Consider the following 25,077-nt stretch of genomic DNA (forward strand, 5'->3'; position numbering starts at 1 on the left):
GTCTAAGCTTAAAGACTGTATCCATGTAAATGTACTAAACTCTATTAAACTCAGCCAGTATCCCTCTGGGCCTGTGCTGTCTCCGTGATTGACACTGTTTCAATGGTTTAATTCTGACATGTCTGTGGCCACAGATCTTTTTCACTTACCTGCCTCCGCCTTCTGCTGCTTCTCAATCTTCTCCAGGCGCCCTAACAAGGAGTCAATTTTAGTTTTGATCTGGGTTAATTCTTTCTTGATTGTCTGTAATTCATCTGATTTCACTGGAAAGGGGAAAAGGGAAAGAATGCAACAGAATGTCAAATGCACCACGACCCACTTAAGTACAACTCACAGACACCCCATGTTTTCTCAGGACTGTGTCACATTACATAGGATACTTTTCAATCTTATCTGTTTCTCATTGCTTCCAGTGATCTTGCAATACTGGATGACTTTGCCAATTACAAGCAGTGATTCCCAGCGATGTGAACATTTGATACTAAATCTTTTCACTGAAAGTTATGCAATGGGATAGAGGAATCTAGAAATGTTTTATACACTAACTAAAGATACTAAATTCAGTGCAAATGGTAGAGTAAATCTGTACTGTAAGACAGATTCAGATTGAGGAATGATTAAATCATGACAGGTATGCTTTGAGAACTATGATACTGCTTTGAGGACTATGTTGTAATGTATATTTCAGTGATATTTTTAATCCAGTTCCTTAGTGACTGATTGAAACCAAGACATAACATTTGTCCTCTAAAGAAGTGTCTTAAATGCTAGAGAACTCTCTCCAACTTGCTGTACTTTCGCTACTTTCTTTATTAAAAACTGCAGCAATGGGTTGTCTGTGTGCCTCTTTTTAAGCCCGGGGGCTTCGAAGGAAAGGAAATTCACTGAAGTCTCCACTGATATTTTCTACAGTCGTGGCTCCTTTTCCAGGTTTTGAGTGTTTAATGGGACTATCTAAAAATGGAACTAACACAAGGTTGACTACTTTTAATTTGGCAAATAAGGATGTTAAACACAACAAACATCCTACTATCAATGATAAGATAAGGTCAGTTTCCTATTTTAAGGACAATCCTTTCAATGAAGTATGTTGATGTTTATGAAAAATTCACTGCACTGTTCTTATTTTCTCATTTCTTTGAGAATCACTGGAAACTTTGTCATGAGCCCTCAATAATGAGATCAAAGATTTTTAAAGCTATAAATCTAGAAGAGCTAAACCTGTCTATGAGCATTCATTAGGTGAGTTTTTGGGTATCCATGTCTCAGCAGAGAGCTATGCTTCAATATCTGGGGTAAAGATCCTGATTTCAGTCTATTATTCTTTTCTGTCACTTTTCCTTTCAAGTTTATAATAAACTTGGCTTGGATATTCCTGAAGAAATTGAGTGTTTAGTTTGATTGATTCTTTAGTCTTCAGAGTTTTTTTCTAAGTAGTTAAAAACTAAAGGCAATATATGTTTGCTTGAAATAGAGGTAGTTGTCAACTAAGACATATGATATAATCTATATGATAAATTATGTATCAATATACACTAATTGCTCAAAGGAAGAATAGATTTTTTCCAATATAAACATGAAAAAACATTTTCTATTATAAAACCAGAAATTTTTCATAACAAGCAGATTTTTATTTATGTTACAAAGTAGTTAGCAAAATAAAAACTACAAGAATAAGCGATCCTGTAGAGAGTTCCTATTATGAAGAAACAGACTGAAAGTGGAACATGGTTTAAAATAGAAAATTGCTCCTATGGCAATTATTTCTAAGAGATCAAAGTGCCATTGTTGAATCACAGCTATATTCGAAACATCATCTGTCACAATTGTAAATTGATTCAGCTTTGAAGAATGATTTTCATTTCCTTTGATGGAAGCATGTCATGTAGTTTTACTTAAACCTATCAAATTTAATAGAAAATATTTTACCTTAAAACATTAGATTTCAGTGCAGGAGAAATGGGACTGTGGCTGGAAACAAATGGGATATATTTTTTAGTAAGTGAAGTCACTCCTCAGCCCAGAAATGAGGTTGACTATCTCCTTAAAAAAACATAACTAAACAAATCACTAATACCCTATTTAGTAGAAACTATATTGAGACTTATGTAGAAATGTAGACACTGTGAAATGTCTTTTAAGTTCAGAGCGATATCATTATAAAATTTGGGGCTACTTAGTTAATGGGATTCAAGCTTAGATACAGCTAAGGATGTAATCCAGACATCCTATCTGCTCTTTCCTGGTCCCTCCCAGGGAATGTTGAATCAGTCTCCAGCCCTGTGCAAACTGCCCAGCTCCAATCTTGGAATGGCTAGCAGCAAATGATCATCATGGTCCTGGAAAACAAGGCTTAGGAATAGTCTTGCTTCTTGAGCAATTGTGAAAGTTGTTTCCTTACTGCATTCAGTGCTCTGCTTGGGAGAAGACTGCCCGCTCACCTGGCCTAGTTGGTTGTAGCCCTGTTGCTCCCTCCTTCAGTTGTATTCATTTTCTATAGATGGAATATGGTGTTGTGCTGTTGTGTCTGGTTTCCAGATGATATTGCTGGTATGAGCCACCTCTGTGTCTGATATACTTCTCTTTCCAATCTTTTCTGACTTTTTCTACTTTTGGGGGGCTCCTGTTAACAAATTTTCCACTGCACCATGGATTAAGCTCCTGTCTGTTTTTACTTACTCTATCAAAATAGATGTATATTTTATAACTATAGATTTCCAAACCTAGAATTTTAAAAATCTTTGCAACTTGGATTTCTGATATTTTTTTTTGAAAATTAAAGTCAGTTCAGAGTTAAGGAGAGTCTTAGGTATAAAACATCCCTGTCCATTTTCTTTTTACATCTTTCTTTTCACATCTTTCTTTTCCTATCCATTTCCACTGCACTCTCAATTGGGCTTCTGCTTTTAGTTCACCCAGCCTCTTACATAGTGAACTCAGAGTAATATATATAAAAGTCATAAGTCCTCCCTACTGAAAACTTCCAGAATGTCCCCATTTCTATAGGAAAAAGACCAAAAGCACACATGCACCAACTCTTTAAACTGGTATTTAGGGTCTGCTCCAAAGTATATTTCCAGGTGTATATTCCATTTCTTATTAAAGCAAACTCTTCACTTGAACAGAACAGCTTAATGCTTAATCTAATAGTATATGGAACCAGATAGACTCTAGTTTGCATCTATGTCCATTGGAGAGCCACTTGTAATCACTAAGATTTAGGTTCCTTATCTTTAACTTCCATCCTTTACCCTAAAGGCTTGTTATAAGAATTTAATGAGATAATGAACATAAAGCACTTTAGCACCATGATCAGAATATCACCAGGTAAAATACATGGTAAAAGCAGAAGCTATTATTATTATTATTTACATGCCTATTCCAGCAAAGACTTTCTCTCCCTAAATATGTCTACCTGCCTTTTGGAGCTTAGTTTTAGTCTTGCCTCCCCTATTAATTCTCCTTCATTTAACCCACTGAAGGGTGTATCTCTTACCTGTAATCTATTTAACAGCATCTCACATTTACTGCTAGACACATATTGCTAGTTGATTTTTCCTTTATATATCTACTTTTCAAATTAACTTGCAAACTTCTTGAGAGTGAAGACCTAATTAGGCATTGAAGAATTTTAGGAGTCACGCTTTTCTGTGTTTTAATAAGCTCCTTCTCCTCTTATTGACCGATGAGGTTCCTGATGCTTACCATGAAGTCCTAGGCTCTGAAGTCTGTCCTCCTTAATTAAAAAAAAATGATATTAACAGGTTTAAGAAGATATCCTATATCAAATTGGTACCTAATGGAAACTTTTTGTCTTCTCATCATATACCAGATCCACAAAAAATTATTCAGATTCCTGGGTAAATTATTCAGATTTCTGATGATACAACTTTTTAAAAAGAAGGAATATTGGATAGTTGTATGAAGCAAGACACATTAATGGATTTACCCCATCATAGGCTCTCTACAACCAAATTTTTTGAATGAAGAGAGGGCATCCAATTACTTCTTTCCACTTTCTCTCCCTCCCTCCCTCTTTCCCTCCCTCTCCTTCCTTCCTTCATTAATAGAACTTGCATTCTTAACAGAACTTAGTTCAGTGTATTAAACACAGTAAGAATTACCAAATACCAGAAAATTTGTAGGTATGTGTATGCAGATATGGTTACACTGCATGCCAACTTCAAACAGACCAACAAATTTTATTAAAAGCTTTGTGTATGTGCTGGGTACTACTTTTGAGTTGCCTGTATATTGGGGAGATAGATAAGCAAAGAGGAAGTGCAAAAAGAAAATTAGCATGGAAATACGCCTTTTCTCCAGAAGCACTATGAGGAAAGAATACTAAAGTAACCCATGCCTGTGGTAACAACTCTTTTCTCAATTCCACCTAGTACTCTAAATCCATAATCCTCATTTTTTAAGATACATTGGCAGAGGATATAACACCATTATTTATATTTATATAGAGTATTAGTGCGAGTCAGGAGTATTTCTTTTGCTAAGAATAATAACGAATACTTTAAATCAACTTGCTGCTATACAATTTTCCCCTAATATAGACAAGCTAGAGGCTTGGGAAAATGAGATCTAATTACTGAAGATTATGAATCCTGCAATCTAAAAATTATGAATTTTAGAATTTGAGAAAATTATTTTATTTCCAAGCCAGCTCCAAGTTACCATCTCTTGCCTCATCTTCTTCTTGCTTTTCTAATTATCTTAGTCTCTACGTAGTCACACCTGTTCAGTGTCCCTTGAATACGTCTTGTGTTTTCAGACATCCATACCTTTGTTTCTGTTGTTTTCATTGGCCTGTCTTACACTCTCATCTTCCTCACCTAGTAAATGCCATTTAATACTTATTCAGCTCAAATGCTACCTACATTGTAAAGTCATCCTCAACTTTTGATCATTTTCTTCAACAATCTCATCCTCCTCCCAGCCATACTTCTTTCAGATGATTCTTTGCATGATCATTTCTTTAAATGTCTCTCTCCAGGACAAGAGCAGGAACTACTCTCATTTATTTTAAACTGCTCTCATTTTTTAACTCAAGTGTGTAACATATTCGCTCAACAATATTTATGGAGACCCATTATTGTCAGGCTCCTTGCCAGGAGCTGCGGATGTATTAGTTAACAAGAGAGATGAAAGTCCCTGAAATTGTGGAACTCCCATCTAGGTGTGGAAGAAGACAATAAACAAACATCTATATATCTATATCTATATCTATATATGGGAGGGAGATAAAGAGGTTTGCAGCAATTTTCTTTACAAGTATACATTTAACACAATGAAAAAAACACTGATATAGCTAAGTCTAGTTAATAGTAGTGTAACAATATGTATTATTTGATAATTATATTATCTTAAACTACAAACTACACTGATTCAAACTACAGTGAAATATACACCTCCAGATGGGGAAAAAATAATGAAGACAAGAAGTTAGGGAAGGCCTTGCTAGGGAGTGACATTTGTCATTTTATACAGGTTGGTCAGCGAAAACTCCACTAATAAGGTGACGTTGGGGGAAAAGTTTCAGTAAGGGGAGAAAGCAAGTCATGGGAATGTCTACAGATGGTGGGATGGGGGAAATATGAGGCAGAGGAACGATAAATGCAAAGGTCAGAGACAAGCGTGTACTTGGGGTGTGTAAGGGACAGCAAAGAGGTCAACGTGGCTGGAGTGGAAAGAGCAAGTGGGAGAAGAGTATGAACAGTCAGGAGGTAAGGCGGGGACTTGAGAAAGGGAAAAACACATGGAGAATATTGTACAGAGTCTTTATGGCCAGAGTAACACTGTGGCTTTTACTCTGAGTCATGTAGGTGTCACTGATTTACCTGAAGAGCATCATTCTGACTTCGTGTTGTGAAAAGACTGCAGAAGGGCAAGAGTGGAATCAGTGAGATCAGTAAGAAGCCTGTGGATTATAATTCAAGCGAGAGATGGCAGTAGATTGGATCAGACCAAGATATTAGCAGTCAGGTTGTGAGAAGTAGATGAATTCTGCATATATTTTAAAGATGGAGGGGAAATAATCTGCGGATGATTAGAAGTAAAGTATAGGTGAAAGAGGGGAGTCAAAGAGAACTCCAGAACTTGGGGTCTGAGTAACTGGAAGGGTGGACTTGCCATTTGCTGGGATAAGGAAGACTTGTAGAAGTTCAGGTTGAGGGGGAAGATCAGAGGGCCAGTTTAGACTTGATTGTGAGATGCCTATTTGTGTCCAAATACAAGTGATAAGTAGGCAGTTGGGTATATAAGCCTGGAGTTTATGGGAGTGATCAAAGGTACAAAAATAAATTTGTCAGTAACCAGTTAGAGAGCTGGTATTTCAAGTTAATATAGAGGAAGAGTTTGCCCTCGTAGTTGAGTATACACACATATTGGTGTTTTAGAAGACATCAGTAATATTACCTTCAAAAGAAAATGTCTTTTACTCTTTCCTCTAGATAAGTTCAACAAAAAGAAAATTGCAAAAAATTATAAACAAAAGAAAACATACTGTCATAAAAATCTTTGGTTGTCCGGTTGAGTACAATAGTTTAGTTTTGTATCGGTGATTACCAGACTTGAATTTAGAATTATTCTTCAAGATCAGCAAAATGATAAATTGAAAAACAACTAACAGAGTTCCTAGGATAGACTCCTTTAGCTTGTTTTTAGACTCTAGAGAAGCTAGGAGCCAGGTTATATCATACAGATAATCAAATATTTTTCTTAAACTATCGTTGTAGTTTTTAGTTAGAAAAAAAATAAAGAAGCCACCTTAAATCATTTCAGACTTGCTCTGTCTAAACAGTTCATTGATTTGGTGATAAATATTACTGTGTTTTGATAACAGTCAACAAAATGATATCTGTGCCTTTTGCTGTCACATGAGATATAATCCAAAAAGGAAATTAGGCACACAGAATGACACCATTTGCCTATATCAAAAAATGTGTGCTTCTCTGATTTATGTGGTGAAAAGTATTTAAATTTATTTTAATCACCTGTGGGGTAAGTCTATCCAGGGGCAAATGAAGACTCTTAAGCTAACTGTCTAGATCAGTGGTTCTTAACAAAGGGTAATATTGCCCTGCAGGGGACATTTTACACTGTCTGGATACATTTTTGATTGCCACAACTTGGAAAGGGTGGTGCTACTGGCATCTAGTGGGCATCTGGTCTGCTAAATGTCCTACAGTGTACAGGTTAGCCCCCAACACCACACCAAAGAATTATCTGATCAAACAAATACGAAGCCTTGGAAGCCCTGGTCTAAATAATTATATATACCCTCCCTCACCAACATTGTGTTTCTTACGAACTATTAAGAAAATTTAAAAATGTTTGTAATCATGTGACCTTTAACAATAATTCACGTTAATTTATATTACTCTTTTAATTTCCCCCCAGCCTTTGATAAATTATATAAATATCAAAAATATAATTTGCATAGAACTTAAATTTATCAATCACTTTTATATACACTATTTCATCAATAAGAAAGCTGAGAATCTGACAATTTACATGACATTCTCAAAGCCCTAAAATTTATGATTTTGTGTAATGTAGTAATCAGAACAGGTGGAGTTCAGGTTCGAGCTTAGGTCTTCCGACTATAAACTAATATGCAGAAGAAGCTAATTTGCCAGCCTAGTAAATATTTTTCAGAAGTCAGACTTTGGAGTGGGGTGGGAGGAACTAGGAGATTGGGATTGACACATACACACTATTGACACTATGTATAAAATCGACAACTAATGAGAACACATTGTATAACACAGGGAGCTCTACTTAATGCACTATGGTGACCTAAATGGAAAGGAAATCCAAAAAAGAGGTGATAGGGGCTTCCCTGGTGGCACAGTGGTTGAGAGTCCGCCTACCGATGCAGGGGACACGGGTTCGTGCCCCGGTCCGGGAAGATCCCACATGCCACGGAGCAGCTGGGCCCGTGAGCTATGGTTGCTGAGCCTGTGCTCTGCAACGGGAGAGGCCACAACAGTGAGAGGCCCGTGTACAGCAAAAAAAAAAAAAAAAAAAAAAAGGGGATATATGTATAGCTGATTCATTTTGCTGTACAGTAGAAACTAACACAACATTGTAAAGCAACTATACTCCAATATCAATTAATTAAAAAAACAAAAGTCAGACTTTAAAGAATTTTGCTAAAAAAGTGAAGCAATTGAAGTAATTCTCAATTTATATATGTAAATATAATTCGACAGTTACCACCCCTATGGATGGAATTTTCTAGAAAAAGCAATTACATATACGTGCATGTGTATGCATTCATAGTACCTGGCCTATGTACACTTATACCAATTATTTATGTATATTTTTAGAAAGTGAAAATGAAATGGGGAATGAATGTATTATTTTATTCAATAACTATTCATTAAATACCTACTGTATGCATCCATGCATCTAACATTTCACTAGTAGCTGCACATATACCATACCACTTAGATAAACATACAAAGCATATATTATTAAAGTTGTTCTATGGATTAGAAAAGTGAATGTTAGAGAAGTTAAGTAATGTGTTTAAGGTAGCCTAGCAAAGAGGCAACAGAATCAAGTTTAGAGTGGGCTGCCTGATTCCAAAGCTGTGTTTTATCCTTGCTTGTTTGATTGATTTTTTTTGCCCCAAGCCTGCCTCCTTGTTCTCATGGAGTTTACAATTAGTGGAGCCAAAAAAAAATAGGTAAACAACTTATTATAATACATAAGAACATAAAATATGTAAAATCATGGAGGAATAAATGTGCCTATTGCTTGATGTTGAAGTTACTTTTTGGTCTTCCCTACCAGACTGTAAGATCTTGAAAATGAAAGATCCTGTCTATTTTGTCTATGGAATATTTGTTTCTTAGGGGTCACATCTATTTCATCTATGGAACATCAGTTTGGTGGTAATTGAAATTATGTTAACTATGTGAGTAAAAACAGAAGCAAAATTAATTTCCATATGGTTAGATCACTGATCATAAAAATATTCATGAAAAAATGGAGACTTGAGCTAAGACTGGAAAGATACTTTGGATTTCAGCAAGGAAACAAGATCTTCTAAGTAAAGGAAGAAGCAAATCTTAAAGAGCTTGGAAACGTGCATCAACATCCTGGCCTCTTTTAGACCCTGGAGTGTAGGTCAGAATTTGTCCCCTTGTTTCAGTAACTCAAGATATTCTATAACTAAGTAGCATTTCTAAAGAAGTAGTTCATAGTCAACTGTGAAATATACAAAAAACCAAAAGGAAAATGCAAAAAGCCAAAATAATATTGGTGACACACATTCCATAAGTAATTAAGAATATATGTTGTGCAGTGCAAAAGTGACTTGAAGGATACATTTGTAATCTAAAATGGAAAGATTAGATGTCCATAAAAATAGCTATAAAATTAAGTAGAAGGGCTTAAGTCTCCTAATAAGAAGATGAACAAGTGGTTTGGCTTTAGAGGACAGACGATACCTTTGTAGCACAGAAGGATTCAAACTTGTTTCATAAGAATGACATTAACTTGAGCCAGACCTTGTAAGACAGGTAAAATCATTAATAACACTTATTTGTATGTAAGAAGATAATGAGTTGATAACACATTTCTTGAGATAAAGGAAAGGGCTTTCAGATGGAAGTACCTGAACGTGAGTTTTGAAACATTTAAATAAATCTTCCATTAAGCTAGGAGAAGAGTAAGGGGAAAACTGGGAATGGAAGTACCAGATCAGATATACCTGGATGACTACACTGAAGAGTTTGGATTCTTACTTAGTAAATGGTAGTAATTTGGAATCCTGAGTGAGGAATTGACAAAGCATTTGGTTTAGAATAATCCTGTAGTTGGGCATGTAATTAACGAGATTAAGGAGAGCACAGAGTCAAGAAAACTAGTTTTAAGAGACTATTAGAGTAGTCAAGGACTGCTTATTAGGACCAGACCTAGGAAAAGAGCAGAAGAGGAAGAAGCAGAAGAAGTAAGAAGTGTTAAGGTTTATTGATTGGACCTAATGTTCACAAACTTTTATAATCTCACAGTGGAATGATTAGCACTTTCCTGGAACTGTTAGTGGAGTACAAAGAAAAGCATAAGCTCTACAGTAAAACTGAGAAAACCATCTCAAATGTTCAAAAGCTATGTTGATATAAAGATTCTGCTGAACCTTTTATTTGCCTTCTTTTCTGTCTGTATTTTTAAATCTGGTTATGTTAATGAGCCGCATTAAACCCTAGTGAACAAGCCAAGCACAGATGCTCACAAATGTATTTATTTGTTATAAACACATTGTAATTGTTTTGGTTGGGCTGCTGTGTATCTAAATATTAGGTTGTGATCTTAGCAGGGACTTATTACTCTCTTTATACAAAGTACTCATCAACATCCAGACACTGAAGTCACGTGTGTCTGAGAAATTCAGTGTGTTTACCAGGATGAGCTAAATGGGCCTTAATTTCATTCTCAGCTAATTACTTAACTGAAAAAATATCCAAGAACTTGGCTATTAAAATAACAGAGCTGAAGGATATGCCAGGATCTCCACATTTTGTTTAGGCTTTATATGCACATAACTTTTTGTTATGGGCTGAATTCTGTACCTCCCTCAAATTTTATATATGAAGGTTCTAGCCCCACCAGCTTCCGAACTGTCACTGTATTTAGACACAGGGCAGTTAAAGAGGTAATCAAGTTAAAAGGAGGTCAGTAGATCCAGTAAGCCCTAATCCAATAGGACTAGTGTCCTTATAAGAAGAGGAAATTTGGAAACATAAACACAGAGGGCAGATGATGTGAAGACTCAGGGAGAAGATGACCATTTACAAGCCAAGGAGAGGGGGCTGACACAGACCCTTCCCTCAAGGCCCTCTGAAGGAAGCAATATGACCCATACCTTGATATCCAACTTCTAACTTCTAGAACCGTGAGGAAATAGATTTCTGTTCTTTAAGCCATCTAGATTGTGGTACTTTGTTATGGCAAACTTAGCACATGAATACAACCACCATATAAATTTCTTAAACTATCATTTTGATCAGGTAGCACTTTGCTGAGAGTCTTTTCCCTCAGCCCTGGATGAAATTCCAACCCTTCAATATTCTCCACAACTTTTCACTGTCCTTTTATCCATCTTTGTCTTTCATTTTGCTTAATCATAATATTCTCAGTTTCTTAACTGACATTATTAGTGATAAATCTTTGCTTCAGATAAAAATAATAACAGTTATTATTATGTATTATTATTAAGACTTTAATAACAGGAGACACTGTTCTAAGAGCTTTACATGTATTAACTCATTTAATCCTCACAAAAACTTTATGGAGAAGGTGGTAAAATTATCATTCCCATTTTATAGATGAGGAAACTAAGGCACAACAAACAATGTATCTTGTCCCAAAATACACAGCTAATAAATGGCAGAGCCACTACTGGATTCCAGTTATAGAAGTTTCATATCCCATACTCTTAACTGCTATTCTCTGCTGTACCACTCCTACAACTAATAGTAATAATAAACTTCACTGACATTGACTATTTGACAAGACTTGCCTAAGCTATGCATAAGTAATTTAATTCCCATGACAAACTATTGGATATACAGTATTATTATTTCCATTTTACAGATAGAAAATAGAGGCATATAAGGATTACAGGATTTCCTCAAGACCACAGTGCCTGTATGTTGTGGAACACAAATTCCATACCAGGCAATCTGAAAGCAAAGCCTCTGCTCTTCTCCACCCAGAAAAGTAGGAGACTCTCTTATTCTACTTTCACCCAGAAAAGTAGGAGATTCCAACCAGAAAAGTAGGAGACTCTCTTATTCTCTTTTCAAATCCACATATCCTTCTAAACTCAATTCAGTATTCTCTATTGAGCCCTCTCTAAACCCTCTGTCCAGAAACCTAAAAGCAGAATATGTAATTAGGCCAAAATAACAGATGAAATGGGATGTTGGATATTAACATTGTTAATACTAACATTGTTAATACTTGGCTGGATATTAACATTGTTTCTCTGATTGATGCTTCACCTCTATATTAAAATCATGGGGAGGGGTGCTTCAATATTGTGGAGTAGTAAGACATGGAGATCAACTTTCTCCACACAAATACATCAGAAATACATCTACATGTGGAACAACTCCTACAGAACAACTACTGAACGCTGGCAGAAGACCTCAGACTTCCCAAAAGGCAAGTAACTCCCCACATACCTGGGTAGAGCAAAAGAAAAAAAAAAAAGAGAGACAAAAGAATAAGGATGGGACCTGCTCTTCTGGGAGGGAGCTGTGAAGAAGGAAAAGTTTCCACACACTAGGAAGCCCCTTCACTGGCGGAGACTGGAGGTGGCGGTGGGGAAGATTCAGAGCCATGGAGGAGAGCACAAGAACAGGGGTGCAGAGAGCAAAGCAGAGATATTCCCATACAGAGGATCTGTGCCGACCAGCACTCACCAGCCTGCGAGGCTTGTCTGCTCACCTGCCGTGGCAGGTGGCGGCTGGGAGCTGAGGTTCGGGGCTTCGGAGGTCATATCCCAGGGAGAGAACTAGGGTTGGCTGCGTGAAAACAGCCTGAAGGGGTTAGCACCACAGCTAAACGGAAGGGAGTCCAGGAAAACGTCTGGAACTGCTTAAGAGGCAAGAGACCATTGTTTTGGGGTGAGCGAGGAGAGGAGATTCAGAGCACTGCCTAAACGAGCTTCAGATACAGGCACGAGCCGTGGTTATCACCACGGACACCAGAGACGGAAATGAAACGCTAACGCTGTTGCTGCAGCCACCAAGAATCCTGTGTGCAAGCACAGGTCACTATCCACACCTCCCCACAACCGGCAGCCTGAGCAGCACGCCACTGCCAGGGTCCCGTGATCCAGGGACAACTTTCCCAGGAGAACATAGGACGTGCCTCAGGCTGTTGCAACATCATGTTGGCCTCTGCCGCTGCAGGCTGGCCCTGCATTCTGTACCCCTCCCTCGCCCCAGCGTGAGTGAGCCCGAGCCCCCAAATCAGCCCCTATTTTAACCCCATCCTCTCTGGGTGGGGAACAGACGCCCTCAGGCGACCTACATGCAGAGGTGGGGTCAAAACCAAAGCTGAACCCCAGGAGCTGTGTGAACAAAGAAGAAAACGGGAAATTTCTCTGAGCAGCCTCAGGAGCAGTTGGTTAAATCCCCACAATCAACTTGATGTACGCTGCATCTGTGGAATACTTGAATAGACAACGAATCATCCCAAAATTGAGGTGGTGGACTTTGGGAGCAAGTGTAGACTTGGGGTTTTTTGTATGTGACTGACGTGTCAGATTTTTATGTTTATGTTAGTATAGTTTTAGTGCTTGATATCATTGGTGGATTTGTTTATTGGTTTGGTTGCTCTCTTTTATTTTTTTATTACATTATAAATTTTTTTAATTTAAATAATATTTTTATTTTAATTATTTTATTTTTAAAATTTATTTATTTATTTATTCTTTCTTTTTTTTTTCTCCCTCTTCTTCTGAGCCAGATGGCTAACAGGGTCTTTGTGATCTGGCCTGGTGTCAGGGCTAAGCCTCTGAGGTGGGGTAGTCGAATTCAGGACATTGGACCACGAGAGACCTCACAGCCCCATATAATACCAATTGGCAAGAGTTCTCCCAGAAATGTCCATCTCAATGCTAAGACCCAGATCCACTCAATGGCCAGAAAGCTACAGTGCTGGACTGCCTATGCCAAACAACTAGCAAGATTGGAACAAATCCCCACCCATTAGCAGAGAGGCTGTCTAAAATCACACTACATTCACACACACCCCAAAACACACCGCCGGACATGGCCTTGCCAACCAGAAAGACAAGAACCAGGCCAATTCACTGGAACACAGGCACCAGTCCCCTCTACCAGGAAGCCTACACAAGCCCCTGAATCAATATTACCCCCTGGGGGAAGACACCAAAAACAACAAGAACTATGAACCTGTAGGCTGCAAAAAGGAGACCCCAAACACAGTAAGTTAAGCAAAATGAGAAGGCAGAGAAATATGCAGCAGATGAAGGGGCAAGGTAAAAACACAGCAGACCAAATGATGAAGAGAAAATAGGCAGTCTACCTGAAAAATAGGTAATGATAATAAAGATGATTAAAAATCTTGGAAAAAGAATGGAGAAAATAAAAGAAATGTTTAACAAGGGCCTAGAAGAACTAAAGAGCAAACAAACAATGATGAACAACAAAATAAATGAAATTAAAAATTCTCTAGAAGAAATCAATAGCAGAATAATTGAGGCAGAAGAATGGATAAGTGACCTGGAAGATAAAAGAGTGGAAATAACTACTGCAGAGAAAAATAAAGAAAAAAGAATGAAAAGAATTGAGGACAGTCTCAGAGACTCCTGGGACAACAATAAATGCACTAACATTAGAATTATAGGGGTCCCAGAAGAAGAAGAGAAAAAGAAAGGGACTGAGAAAATATTTGAAAGGTTTGTAGTTGAAAACTTCCCTAATATGGGAAAGGAAATAGTTAATCAAGTCCAGGAAGCACAGAGAGTCCCATACAGGATAAATCCAAACAGAAACATGCCAAGACACATATTAATCAAACTATCAAAAATGAAATACAAAGAAAAAAATATTAAAAGCAGCAAGGGAAAAACAACAAATAACACACAAGGGAATCCCCATACGGTTAACAGCTGATCTTTCAGCAGAAACTCTACAAGCCAGAAGGAAGTGGTAGGACATATTGAAAGTGATGAAGGAGAAAAAACTACAACCAAGATTACTCTACCCAGCAAGGATCTCATTCAGATTTGATGGAGAAATTAAAAGCTTTACAGACAAGAAAAGCTAAGAGAATTCAGCACCACCAAACGAGCTTTACAACAAATGCTAAAGGAACTTCTTTAGGCAAGAAACACAAGAAAAGGAAAAGACCTACAGTAACAAACCTGAAACAATTAAGAAAATGGTAATAGGAACATGCATATCGATAATTACTTTAAATGTAACTGGATTAAATGCTTCAACCAAAAGACATAGACTGATTGAATGGATACAAAAACAAGACTCATATATATGTTGTCTACAAGAGACCCACTGCAGGCCTAGGGACACATACAGATTGAAAGTGAGGGGATGGAAAAAAATATTCCAGGCAAATGGAAAGCAAAAGAAAGCTGAACTAGCAATTCTCATATCAGACAAAAAAGACTTTAAAATAAAGACTATTATAAGATGCAAAGAAGGACACTATGTAATAATCAAGGAATCAATCCAAGAAGAAGATATAACAATTGTAAATATTTATGCACCCAACATAGGAGCACATCAATACATAAGGCAAATGCTAACAGCCATAAAAGGGAAAATTGACAGTAACACATCATAGTACGGGATTTTTACATCCCACTTTCACCAATGGACAGATCCAAAATGAAAATACATAAGGAAACACAAGCTTTAAATGACACATTAAAAAAGATGGACTTAATTCATATTTATAGGACATTCCATCCAAAAACAACAGAAAACACTTTCTTCTCAACAGCTCATGGAGCATTCTCCAGGATAGAGCATATCTTGGGTCACAAGTCAAGCCTTGGTAATGTTAAGATTATTGAAATCATATCAAGTATCTTTTCCAACCAAAATGGTATGAGACTAGATATCAAATACAGGAAAAAAATCTGTAAGAAATACAGACACATGGAGGCTAAACAATACATTACTAATTAACCAAGACATCACAGAAGAAATCAAAGAGGAAATTAAAAATACCTAGAAACAAATGACAATGAAACATGATGACCGAAAACCTCTGGGATGTAGCAAAAACATTTCTAAGAGGGAAGTTTATAGCAATAAAATCCTACTTCAATTAACAAGAAAAATCTCAAATAAACAACCTAACATTACACCTCATGAAATTAGAGAAAGAGAAACAAAAAAACCTGAAGATAGCAGAAGGAAAGAAGTCAAAAAGATCATATCAGAAATAAACGGAAAGGAAATGAAGGAAACGATAGCAAAGATCAATAAAATTAAAAGCTGGTTCTTTGAGAAGATAAAAAATATTGATAAACCATTAGCCAGACTCATCAAGAAAAAAAGGGAGAAGACTCAAATCAATAGACTTAGAAATGAAAAAGGAGAAGTCACAACTGACACTACAGAAATACAAAGGAACATGAGAGATTACTACAACCAATTATATGCCAATAAAATGGACAACCTGGAAGAAATGGACAAATTTTTAGAAAAGTACAATCTTCTTACACTGAACCAGAAAGAAATAGAAAATATAAACAGACCAACCACAAGCACTGAAATTGAAACTGTGATTAAAAATCTTCCAACAAACAGTAGCCCAGGACCAGATGGCTTCACAGGCAAATTCTATCAAACATTTAGAGAAGAGCAAACACCTATCTTTCTCAAAATCTTCCAAATTATAGCAGAGGGAGAAACACTCCCAAACTCATTCTATGAGGCCAACATTACCCTGATAGCAAAACCAGACAAATATGTAACAAGAAAAGAAAACTACAGGCCAATATCACTGATGAACATAGATGCAAAAGTCCTCAGCAAAATACTAGCAAACAGAAACCAATAGCACATTAAAGGGATCATACACCATGATCAAGTGTGGTTTATCCCATGAATGCAAGGATTCTTCAGTATACACAAATCAATCATTGTGATACACCATATTAACAAATTGAAGGATAAAAATCATATGATCATCTCAATAGATGCAGAAAAACTTTCGACAAAATTCAACAGCGATGTTTGATAAAAGCCCTCCAGAAAGTATGCATAGAGGGAACTTACCTCAACATAATAAAGGTCATATATAACAAACCCACAGCCAGCATCATTCTCAATGGTGAAACAATGAAACCATTTCCACTAAGATCAGGAACAAGACAAGGTTGCCCACTCTCAACACTATTATTCAACATACTTTTGGAAGCTTTAGCCACAGCAATCAGAGAAGAAAAAATATAAAAGGAATTAAAATTGGAAAAGAAGAAGTAACTGTCACTGTTTGCAGATGACATGATACTATATTTAGAGAATACTAAGGAAGCTACCAGAAAACTACTAGAGCTAATCAATGAATTTGGCAAAGTAGCTGAATATAAAATTAATGCACAGAAATCTCTTGCATTCCTATACAATAATGATGAAAAATCTGAAAGAGAAATTAAAGAAACACTCCCATTTACCATTGCAACAAAAAGAATAAAATACCTAAGAATAAACCTACCTAAGGAGAAAAAAGACCTGTATGCAGAAAACTGCAAGACACTGATGAAAGAAATTAAAGATGATACCAGCAGATGGAGAGATATACCATGTTCTTGGATTGGAAGAATCAACGTTGTGAAAATGACTATACTACCTCAAACAATCTACAGATTCAATGCAATCCCTATCAACTACCAATGGCATTTTTTACAGAAGTAGAACAAAAAAAATTCCCAATTTGTATGGAAACACAAAAGACCCCGAATAGCCAAAGCAATCTTGAGAAAGAAAAACAGAGCTGCAAGAATCAGTCTCCCTGACTTCAGACTATAGTACAAAGCTACAGTAATCAATAGAGTATAGTACTGGCACAAAAACAGAAATATAGATAAATGGAACAGGATAGAAAGCCCAGAGATAAATTCAGGTACATACAGTCACTGTACCTTTGATACAGGAGGCAAGAATATACAATGGAGAAAAGACAGCCTCTTCAATAAGTGGTTCTGGGAAAACTGGACAGCTACATGTAAAAGAATGAAATTAGAATACTCCCTAACACCATACACAAAAATAAACTCAAAATGGATTAAAGACCTAAATGTAAGGCCAGCCACTATAAAACTCATAGAGAAAAGCAGGGGCAGAATACTCTATGACATAATTCACAGCAAGATCCATTTTGACCACCTCCTAGAGAAATGGAAATAAAAACAATGATAAACAAATGGGACCTAATGAAACTTAAAAGGTTTTGCACAGCAAAGGAAACCATAAACAAGACAAAAAGACAACCCTAAAAATGGGAGAATATATTTGCAAATGAAGCAACTGACAAAGGATTAATCTCCAAAACACACAAGCATCTCCTGCAGCTCAGTATCAAAAACACAGACAACCCAATCCAAAAATGGGCAGACCACCTAAATAGACATTTCTCCAAAGAAGGTGTACAGATTGCCAACAAACACATGAAAGGATGCTCAACATCACTAATCTTCAGAGAAATGCCAATCGAAACTACAATGAGGTATCACCTCACACCAGTCAGAATGGCCATCATCAAAAAATTGAAAAACAGTAAATGCTGGAGAGGGTGTGGAGAAAAGGGAACCCTCTTGCACTGTTGGTGGGAATGTAAATTGATACAGCCACTATGGAGAACGGTATGGAGTTTCCTTAGAAAACTAATAATAGAACTACCATATGACCCAGCAATCCCACTATTGGCCTATATCCTGAGAAAACCGTAATTCAAAAAGAGACGTTTTGGGCTTCCCTGGTGGTGCAGTGGTTGAGAGTCCGCCTGCTAATGCAGCGGACATGGGTTTGTGCCCTGGTCCGGGAAGATCCCACATGCCATGGAGCGGCTGGGCCTGTGAGACATGATTGCTGAGCCTGCACGTCCAGAGCCTGTGCTCCACAACAGGAGAGGCCACAACAGTGACAGGCCCGTGTACCGCAAAAAAAAAAAAAAAAAAAAAAGAGAGACATATAACACAATATTTATTGCAGCACTATTTACAATAGCCATGACATGGAAGCAACCTAAGTGTCCATCAACAGATGAATGGATAAGGAAGATATCGCACATATATACAATGGAATATTACTGTGCCATAAGAAGAAATGAAACTGAGTTATTTGTAAGTGAGGTGGATGGACCTAGAGTCTGTCATACAGAGTGAAGTAAGTCAGAAAGAGAAAAACAAATACCGTATGCTAACACATATATATGGAATCTAAAAAAAAAAAAAAAGGTTCTGAAGAACTTAGGGGCAGGACAGGAATAAAGATATAGACGTAGAAAATGGACTTAAGGACACAGGGAGGGGTAGGGTAGGCTGGGACAAAGTGAGAGAGTGGCATGTACATATATACACTACCATATATAACATAGATAGCTAGTGAGAAGCAGCCGCATGGCACAGGGAGATCAGCTTGGTGCTTTGTGTCCACCTAGAGGGGTGGGATAGGGAGGGTGTGATGGTGATGCAAGAGAGAGGGTATATGGGAATATATGTATACGTATAGCTGATTCACTTTGTTATATAGCAGAAAGTAACACAACCTTGTAAAGCAATTATGTGCATTTGGGGTGAATAAACCAACGCAACACTTCCTTAGTGTTAAGATATGTTCTCAACTACTACTGTTTTTTACTTTTGAAGGCTTTATTGAATTTGATACAATATTGCTTCTATGATTTTTGTTTGTTTGTTTGTTTGTTTTGGCCACGAGGCATGTGGGATCTTAGCTCCCTGACCAGGGATCAAACCTGCACTCCCTGCATTGGAAGGCGAAGTCTAAACCCCTGAATTGCCAGGGAAGTTCCACAACTACTACTTCTTAAATTTAATTGAACTGCCTTTATTTGCCTGTTAGGCACTTCAGGGATTTTTATATCCGTCTTTCACCTGTCCTGTCACTAAAAGTGCATTGACAGGACACCAAAGGCATCAGAACTTACTAGGATTTCTCTTGATAGACATTAGAATTTAAATTAATTATTTAAAGAAATTGATTTAATATTGTATTTTTTTCAGAAGCCACTGGTTTTTCAACTAAAAACTCAGCTAAAGGTCATAGGTGTTCATGTTTTCTATTTTGTAAAGTGTTTATTAGCAATATCACATCTTTATCTTATGATTCCATGATGTGGGACAGGACAAGTTGATTATAGTATTAGTTCAAGTTGATTTGAAAAGGGACAGAAATACCTAGTGGTAATCTACTTTTTTTAAAAAGAGCAATCCATTTTAAACACTTATCATTATTCAACTTTGGCAAATTATAGCATTAATATATTTTGTCTTTTTATGGTTTTTCTCCTCAGTGGAATTTAGTACTATTAAGAACTCTGAAATAAGAAAGTCAAATTGTCCAAGCTATAACATTAATTTCCTCCCTTAAACTTGCCAAGTCATTAAGTACTGGGAAACAACTATTAATAAAAGACCAAACTGTATACCTCAGTAAATATTCATTCACTTAAGCCAATATTAACACAGTGTATTTCACACTTCACTCAAATTTTTTGTGTGATTTGAATTTGAAAATTATTGTTATTCTTACATACCAGGCTAATTACAGAAGTACTATCAAATAATGAATACTTATATACACACAAATATACATACATATTTATCTGTGTGTATGTATAAATAATATTGTCTGCCAATATGCTTTTAGAGAGAATGTGCAATTGTGATTCTGGTTATGCTTGCCAGTGAATTATATACAAATCTTGTTTAGATTTATATTTCACTAAAATAACACTAAAGTTAATTTTTGTGAATTGAGCCTTTAAATACATAGAACTATATGAAGCATACACAGAATTGATCAGTCTGTTGCCTTTCTGTGCTAATAAGTTTATTTAACATAATTTGAGAATTAATACATCCATAATGTATTTCAAATAATTATTTTACTAGATAGTCCTTACAAAAGCGTAGTTTTCATTTTGTCTGCAAGTAGCTAACTTTGGCAATTTGCTTTTTATAAACATCCTTTCATTACTGATTTATTCCAATATAAGAAAAAACATCATTAGATTTTTCAGTATCTGGGGATTTCTGAGGGATAGAAACATGAATACAGTCTATGTTTTGGTGCCTCAACCCCCAAAACAATATTAATTTAAATTATAAAGCAAGATAAATTATGGCTGACATGGAAACTGGAAGAACATTCATATATACCTAAGACCCCATGTCCTCTGAAAGAAGGTGGAGGCATGGAATTGGAGTATTTGAACATACAGTGGCAAGGAAAGAAGCCAAGTATATAGGGGTTCAAAATAGGGTTTGTTTGCCTCTGCCAGAAGGCTGGAATGTTATTGTGCCCTGGGTGGGTGGGGGAAGAGGAGTGGGATTCAGTAGAGTGATGAAAGGACTATACCTAGCACCTTGCAATGTATAGTCCTTGGAGAGTCTGAGAGTCCCGTTGACACCAGAGGCATTCCCTGAGGGGAAATGCACTGTTGAGTGGATATCTATCTCAGTTTATACCTGAGAACAAGGAAATTCTCACATGTCAAAAGAGAGGTCCAAGATAGCTACTAGTCAATTTGATAAGAAATCACATTGGCTTATAGCCCCTCACTTACTGAGAGACAAAAATAGCTTGAGGTGCACAGATGTTGAGGAATTCTCCAAGAAAGAAAGTGATTTACAGAATAAATTGTAGGAGGGAGATGAGGCAAATAACTGGACTAAGTGGATACTGAGGATGTAAAACCAATGTTAGAAAATGTTAATAAAAATGCCATGGCCTTAACACTTAAACAGAAGCAATTTCAAACAAGGATTTCTAGAAATTAAAAACTTGATTTCTGAATAAAAATGTGTTAGTAGTAAAATTGCTAAAAAGCAAAGTTGGGAGAGCAAAAGTTGAAAGAAACTATCTCACAATAAAGAGGAAAAATAGAAAAAAAAAAAAAGAACAGTAAAAAACAAAGAGGACAGAAGTTGGAGTCCAAATATGTCAAAAGGAAAAGATACATGGAAAAATTTCCCACTGATTACACATAAGAAAGACTAGATTGTTTGTAGAAGAACAAATAGAACAAGCAATCCTAAAATTTGTATGGAACCACAAATTGGCCCTGAATAACTAAATCAATTTTAAGAAAGAAGAACAAGGCTGAAGGCATCATGCTCCCTGATTTCAAACTATATTCCAAAGCTATAATATTCAAAACAAAATAGTATTGCATGACAACAGACATGTAGATCAATGAATAGAATAGACAGCCCAGAAATAAACCCATGAATATATGGTCAATTAATTTATGACAAAAGAGCAAAGAATGTACAATGGGGAAAGAACAGTCTCTTCAAAAAATGGTGTTGGGAAAATTGGACAAGCTCATGCAAAAGAATGAAACTGGACCACAATCTTATACCACACACAAAAAATAACTCTAAATGGATTAAAGACTTGAATGTAAGACTTAAAACCATAAAGCTCCTAGAAGAAAATGCAGGCAGTAACCTCCTTGACATAGGTCTTGGCAATGATTTTTTGAATATGACACCAAAAGCAAAAGCAACAAAAGAAAAATAAACAGATGGGACTACATCAAATTTAAAAGCTTCTGTACAGCAAAGGAAACCATCAACAAAATGAAAAGGCAACCTACTAAATGGGAGAAAATAATTGTAAATCATATCTGATAAGGGGCCAATATGCAAAATATACAAAGAACTCATACTACTCAATAGCAAAAAAATAATCTGATCAAAAAGTGGGGAGAGGATATGAACAGACATTTCTCCAAAAAAGACATACAGATGGCCAACAGGTAGATGAAAAGATGCTCAGCATCATTAATCATCAGGTAAATGCAAATCAAAACCACAGTGAAGTATCACGTTATATCTGTTAGGATGGTTATTATCAAAAAGACAAGAGATAAATGTTGAGGAACATGTGGAGAAAAAAGCAACCGTCGTGCACTGCTAGTGGGAATTAAATTGGTGTAGCCACTATGGAAAATAGTATGGAGGCTCCTGAAAAAAAATCGAAGTTAAAAAAAATTGTACCTTAGCCTAAAGACATTCAATTTATAGTTATTAATGCAGTCACAGAAGATATAGCAGTATCCTTATCTCTGATGACCCCAGCTTTCTTAGTCAGTCAGACTCACTTATAGTGAGCTCTCCCAGACCTGCTCTAATGCCTTCTGTCTCAAGTCTTGGTATCTGTCCCTATCATCTTTTATCTACTAGTTCTATAGCAGATTTCATATTTTCTCTTTTCTGTAGTAGGTCTGAAATTACTTTACTTCTATGGATTTACTAACATTTTATCCATAAACTCAGATATGAGCTGAGTATCCTCATGTCCATTTGGAAGATGAGAAAATGTAGTTTTACAGAGTGTAAAATCCAGCCATCAATCCACAGCACTACTTGACTCAAAAGCTAGTTTGTCCAACTCCCAGACCACATTCTTAATGGAAATAGTTTGCTTCTGAGTAATTTTGATTATTCTGTTTTTGAAGCTGAATGAATCACTTCGGGAAAGATTTCTGTCTTTCATCTCATTTTATGGATTGATCTTTTTATATTTCACTGAGTTTCTGGCAGGCAATCTCTCCCTGTGTCTGTGAGGAATTGATACGGATGTTAACTTTGTTTATGTCTTACGCTTGCCCCTCACGACAAAGATCTCTTTTTTAAAAGGTCGGAGGAGCTTCAAGATGGCAGAAGAATAAGACGGGAAATCACCTTCCTCCCCACACATACATCAGAAATACATTTACATGTGGAACAACTCCTACAGAACACCTACTGAATGCTGGCAGAAGACCTCAGACCTCCGAAAAGGCAAGAAACTCCCTACGTACCTGGGTAGGGCAAAAGTAAAAAGAATAAACAGAGTCAAAAGAATAGGGACAGAACCTGCACCAGTGGGAGGGAGCTGTGAAGGAGGAAAGGTTTCCACACACTAGGAAGCCCCTTCGCAGGTGGAGACTGCGGGGGGCGGAGGAGGGAGCTTCGAAGCCACGGAGGAGAGTGGAGCAACAGGGGTGCAGAGGGCAAAGTGGAGAGATTCCCGCACAGAGGATCGTTGCCGACCGGCACTCACCAGCCCAACAGGCTTGTCTGCTTACCGGCCGGGGTGGGCGGGGTCTGGGAGCTGAGGGTCGGGCTTCGGTAGGATAACAGGGAGAGGACTAGCGGCGTGAACACAGCCTGAAGGGGCTAGTGCACCACGGCTAGCCGGGAGGGAGTCTGGGAAAAAGTCTGGAGCTGCCGAAGAGACAAGAGACTTTTTCTTATTTCTTTGTTTCCTGGTGCGTGAGGAGAGGGGATTAAGAACGCTGCTTAAAGGAGCTCCAGTGACTGGCGTGAGCTGCAGCTATCAGCGCAGACCACAGAGATGGGCTTGAGATAATAAGGCTGCTGCTGTCGCCACCAAGAAGCCTGTGTGTGAGCACAGGTCACTATCCACACCTCCCCTCCCGGAAGCCTGTGCTGCCCGTCACTGCCAGGGTCCTGTGATCCAGGGACAACTTCCCCAGGAGATCGCACGGCGCGCCTCAGGCTGGTGCAACGTCATGCTGGCCTCTGCTGCCGCAGGCTCGCCCGGTACTCCATACCCCTCCCTCCCCCAGGCCTGAGTGAGCCAGAGCCCCCTAATCAACTGCTCCTTTAACCCCGTCCTGTCTGAGCGAAGAAGAGACTCCCTCAGGCGACCTACACGCAGAGGCGGGTCCAAATCCAAAGCTGAACCCTGGAAGCTGTGCTAACAAAGAAGAGAAAGGAAAATCTCTCCCAGCAGCCTCAGGAGCAGTGGATTAAATCTCCACAATCAACTTGATGTGCCCTGCATCTGTGAAATACCTGAATGGACAATGAATCATCCCAAATTGAGAAGGGGGACTTTGGGAGCAATGATATATATATATATTTCCCCATTTCTCTTTTTGTGAGTGTGTATGTGTATGCTTTTGTGTGTGATATTGTGTGTATAACTTTGCTTGTACTGTTGTCCTAGGGTTCTGTCTGTCCATTTTTTTATTACTTAAAAAATTTTTTTTTCATAATAATTATTCTTTATTTTTATTTTAATAAATTTATTTTATTTTATCTTCTTCTTTCTTTCTTTTTTTCCTCCCTTTTACTCTCAGCCATGTGGAGGACAGGCTCTTGGGGGTCCAGCTAGGTGTCAGGGCTGTGCCACTGAAGTGGGTGAGCCAAGTTCAGGACACTGGTCCACAAGAGACCTCCCAGTTCCATGTAAGATCAAATGGCAGAATCTTCCAGAGATCTCCACCTCAACGCCAAGACCCAGTCCAAATAAACAACCAGCAAGCTACAGTGCAGGGCACCCTATGCCA

At 37.5% G+C, this 25,077-nt stretch overlaps 1 protein-coding gene across 5 annotated transcripts in view; it reads right to left on the reverse strand.

The window, feature by feature from the left end:
* Positions 1 to 25,077, reverse strand: part of RALYL (RALY RNA binding protein like) — an 822,874-nt gene that overhangs the window by 68,234 nt on the left and 729,563 nt on the right. For all 5 annotated transcript variants that reach the window (XM_067711969.1, XM_067711970.1, XM_067711968.1 and 2 more), the window contains one exon: positions 150 to 263. In XM_067711969.1, coding sequence (XP_067568070.1) covers positions 150 to 263 — 114 coding nt within the window. The remainder of the gene's footprint in view (positions 1 to 149; positions 264 to 25,077) is intronic.

Source organism: Pseudorca crassidens, chromosome 17, assembly GCF_039906515.1.
Source record: "Pseudorca crassidens isolate mPseCra1 chromosome 17, mPseCra1.hap1, whole genome shotgun sequence".
NCBI lineage: Eukaryota > Metazoa > Chordata > Mammalia > Artiodactyla > Delphinidae > Pseudorca > Pseudorca crassidens.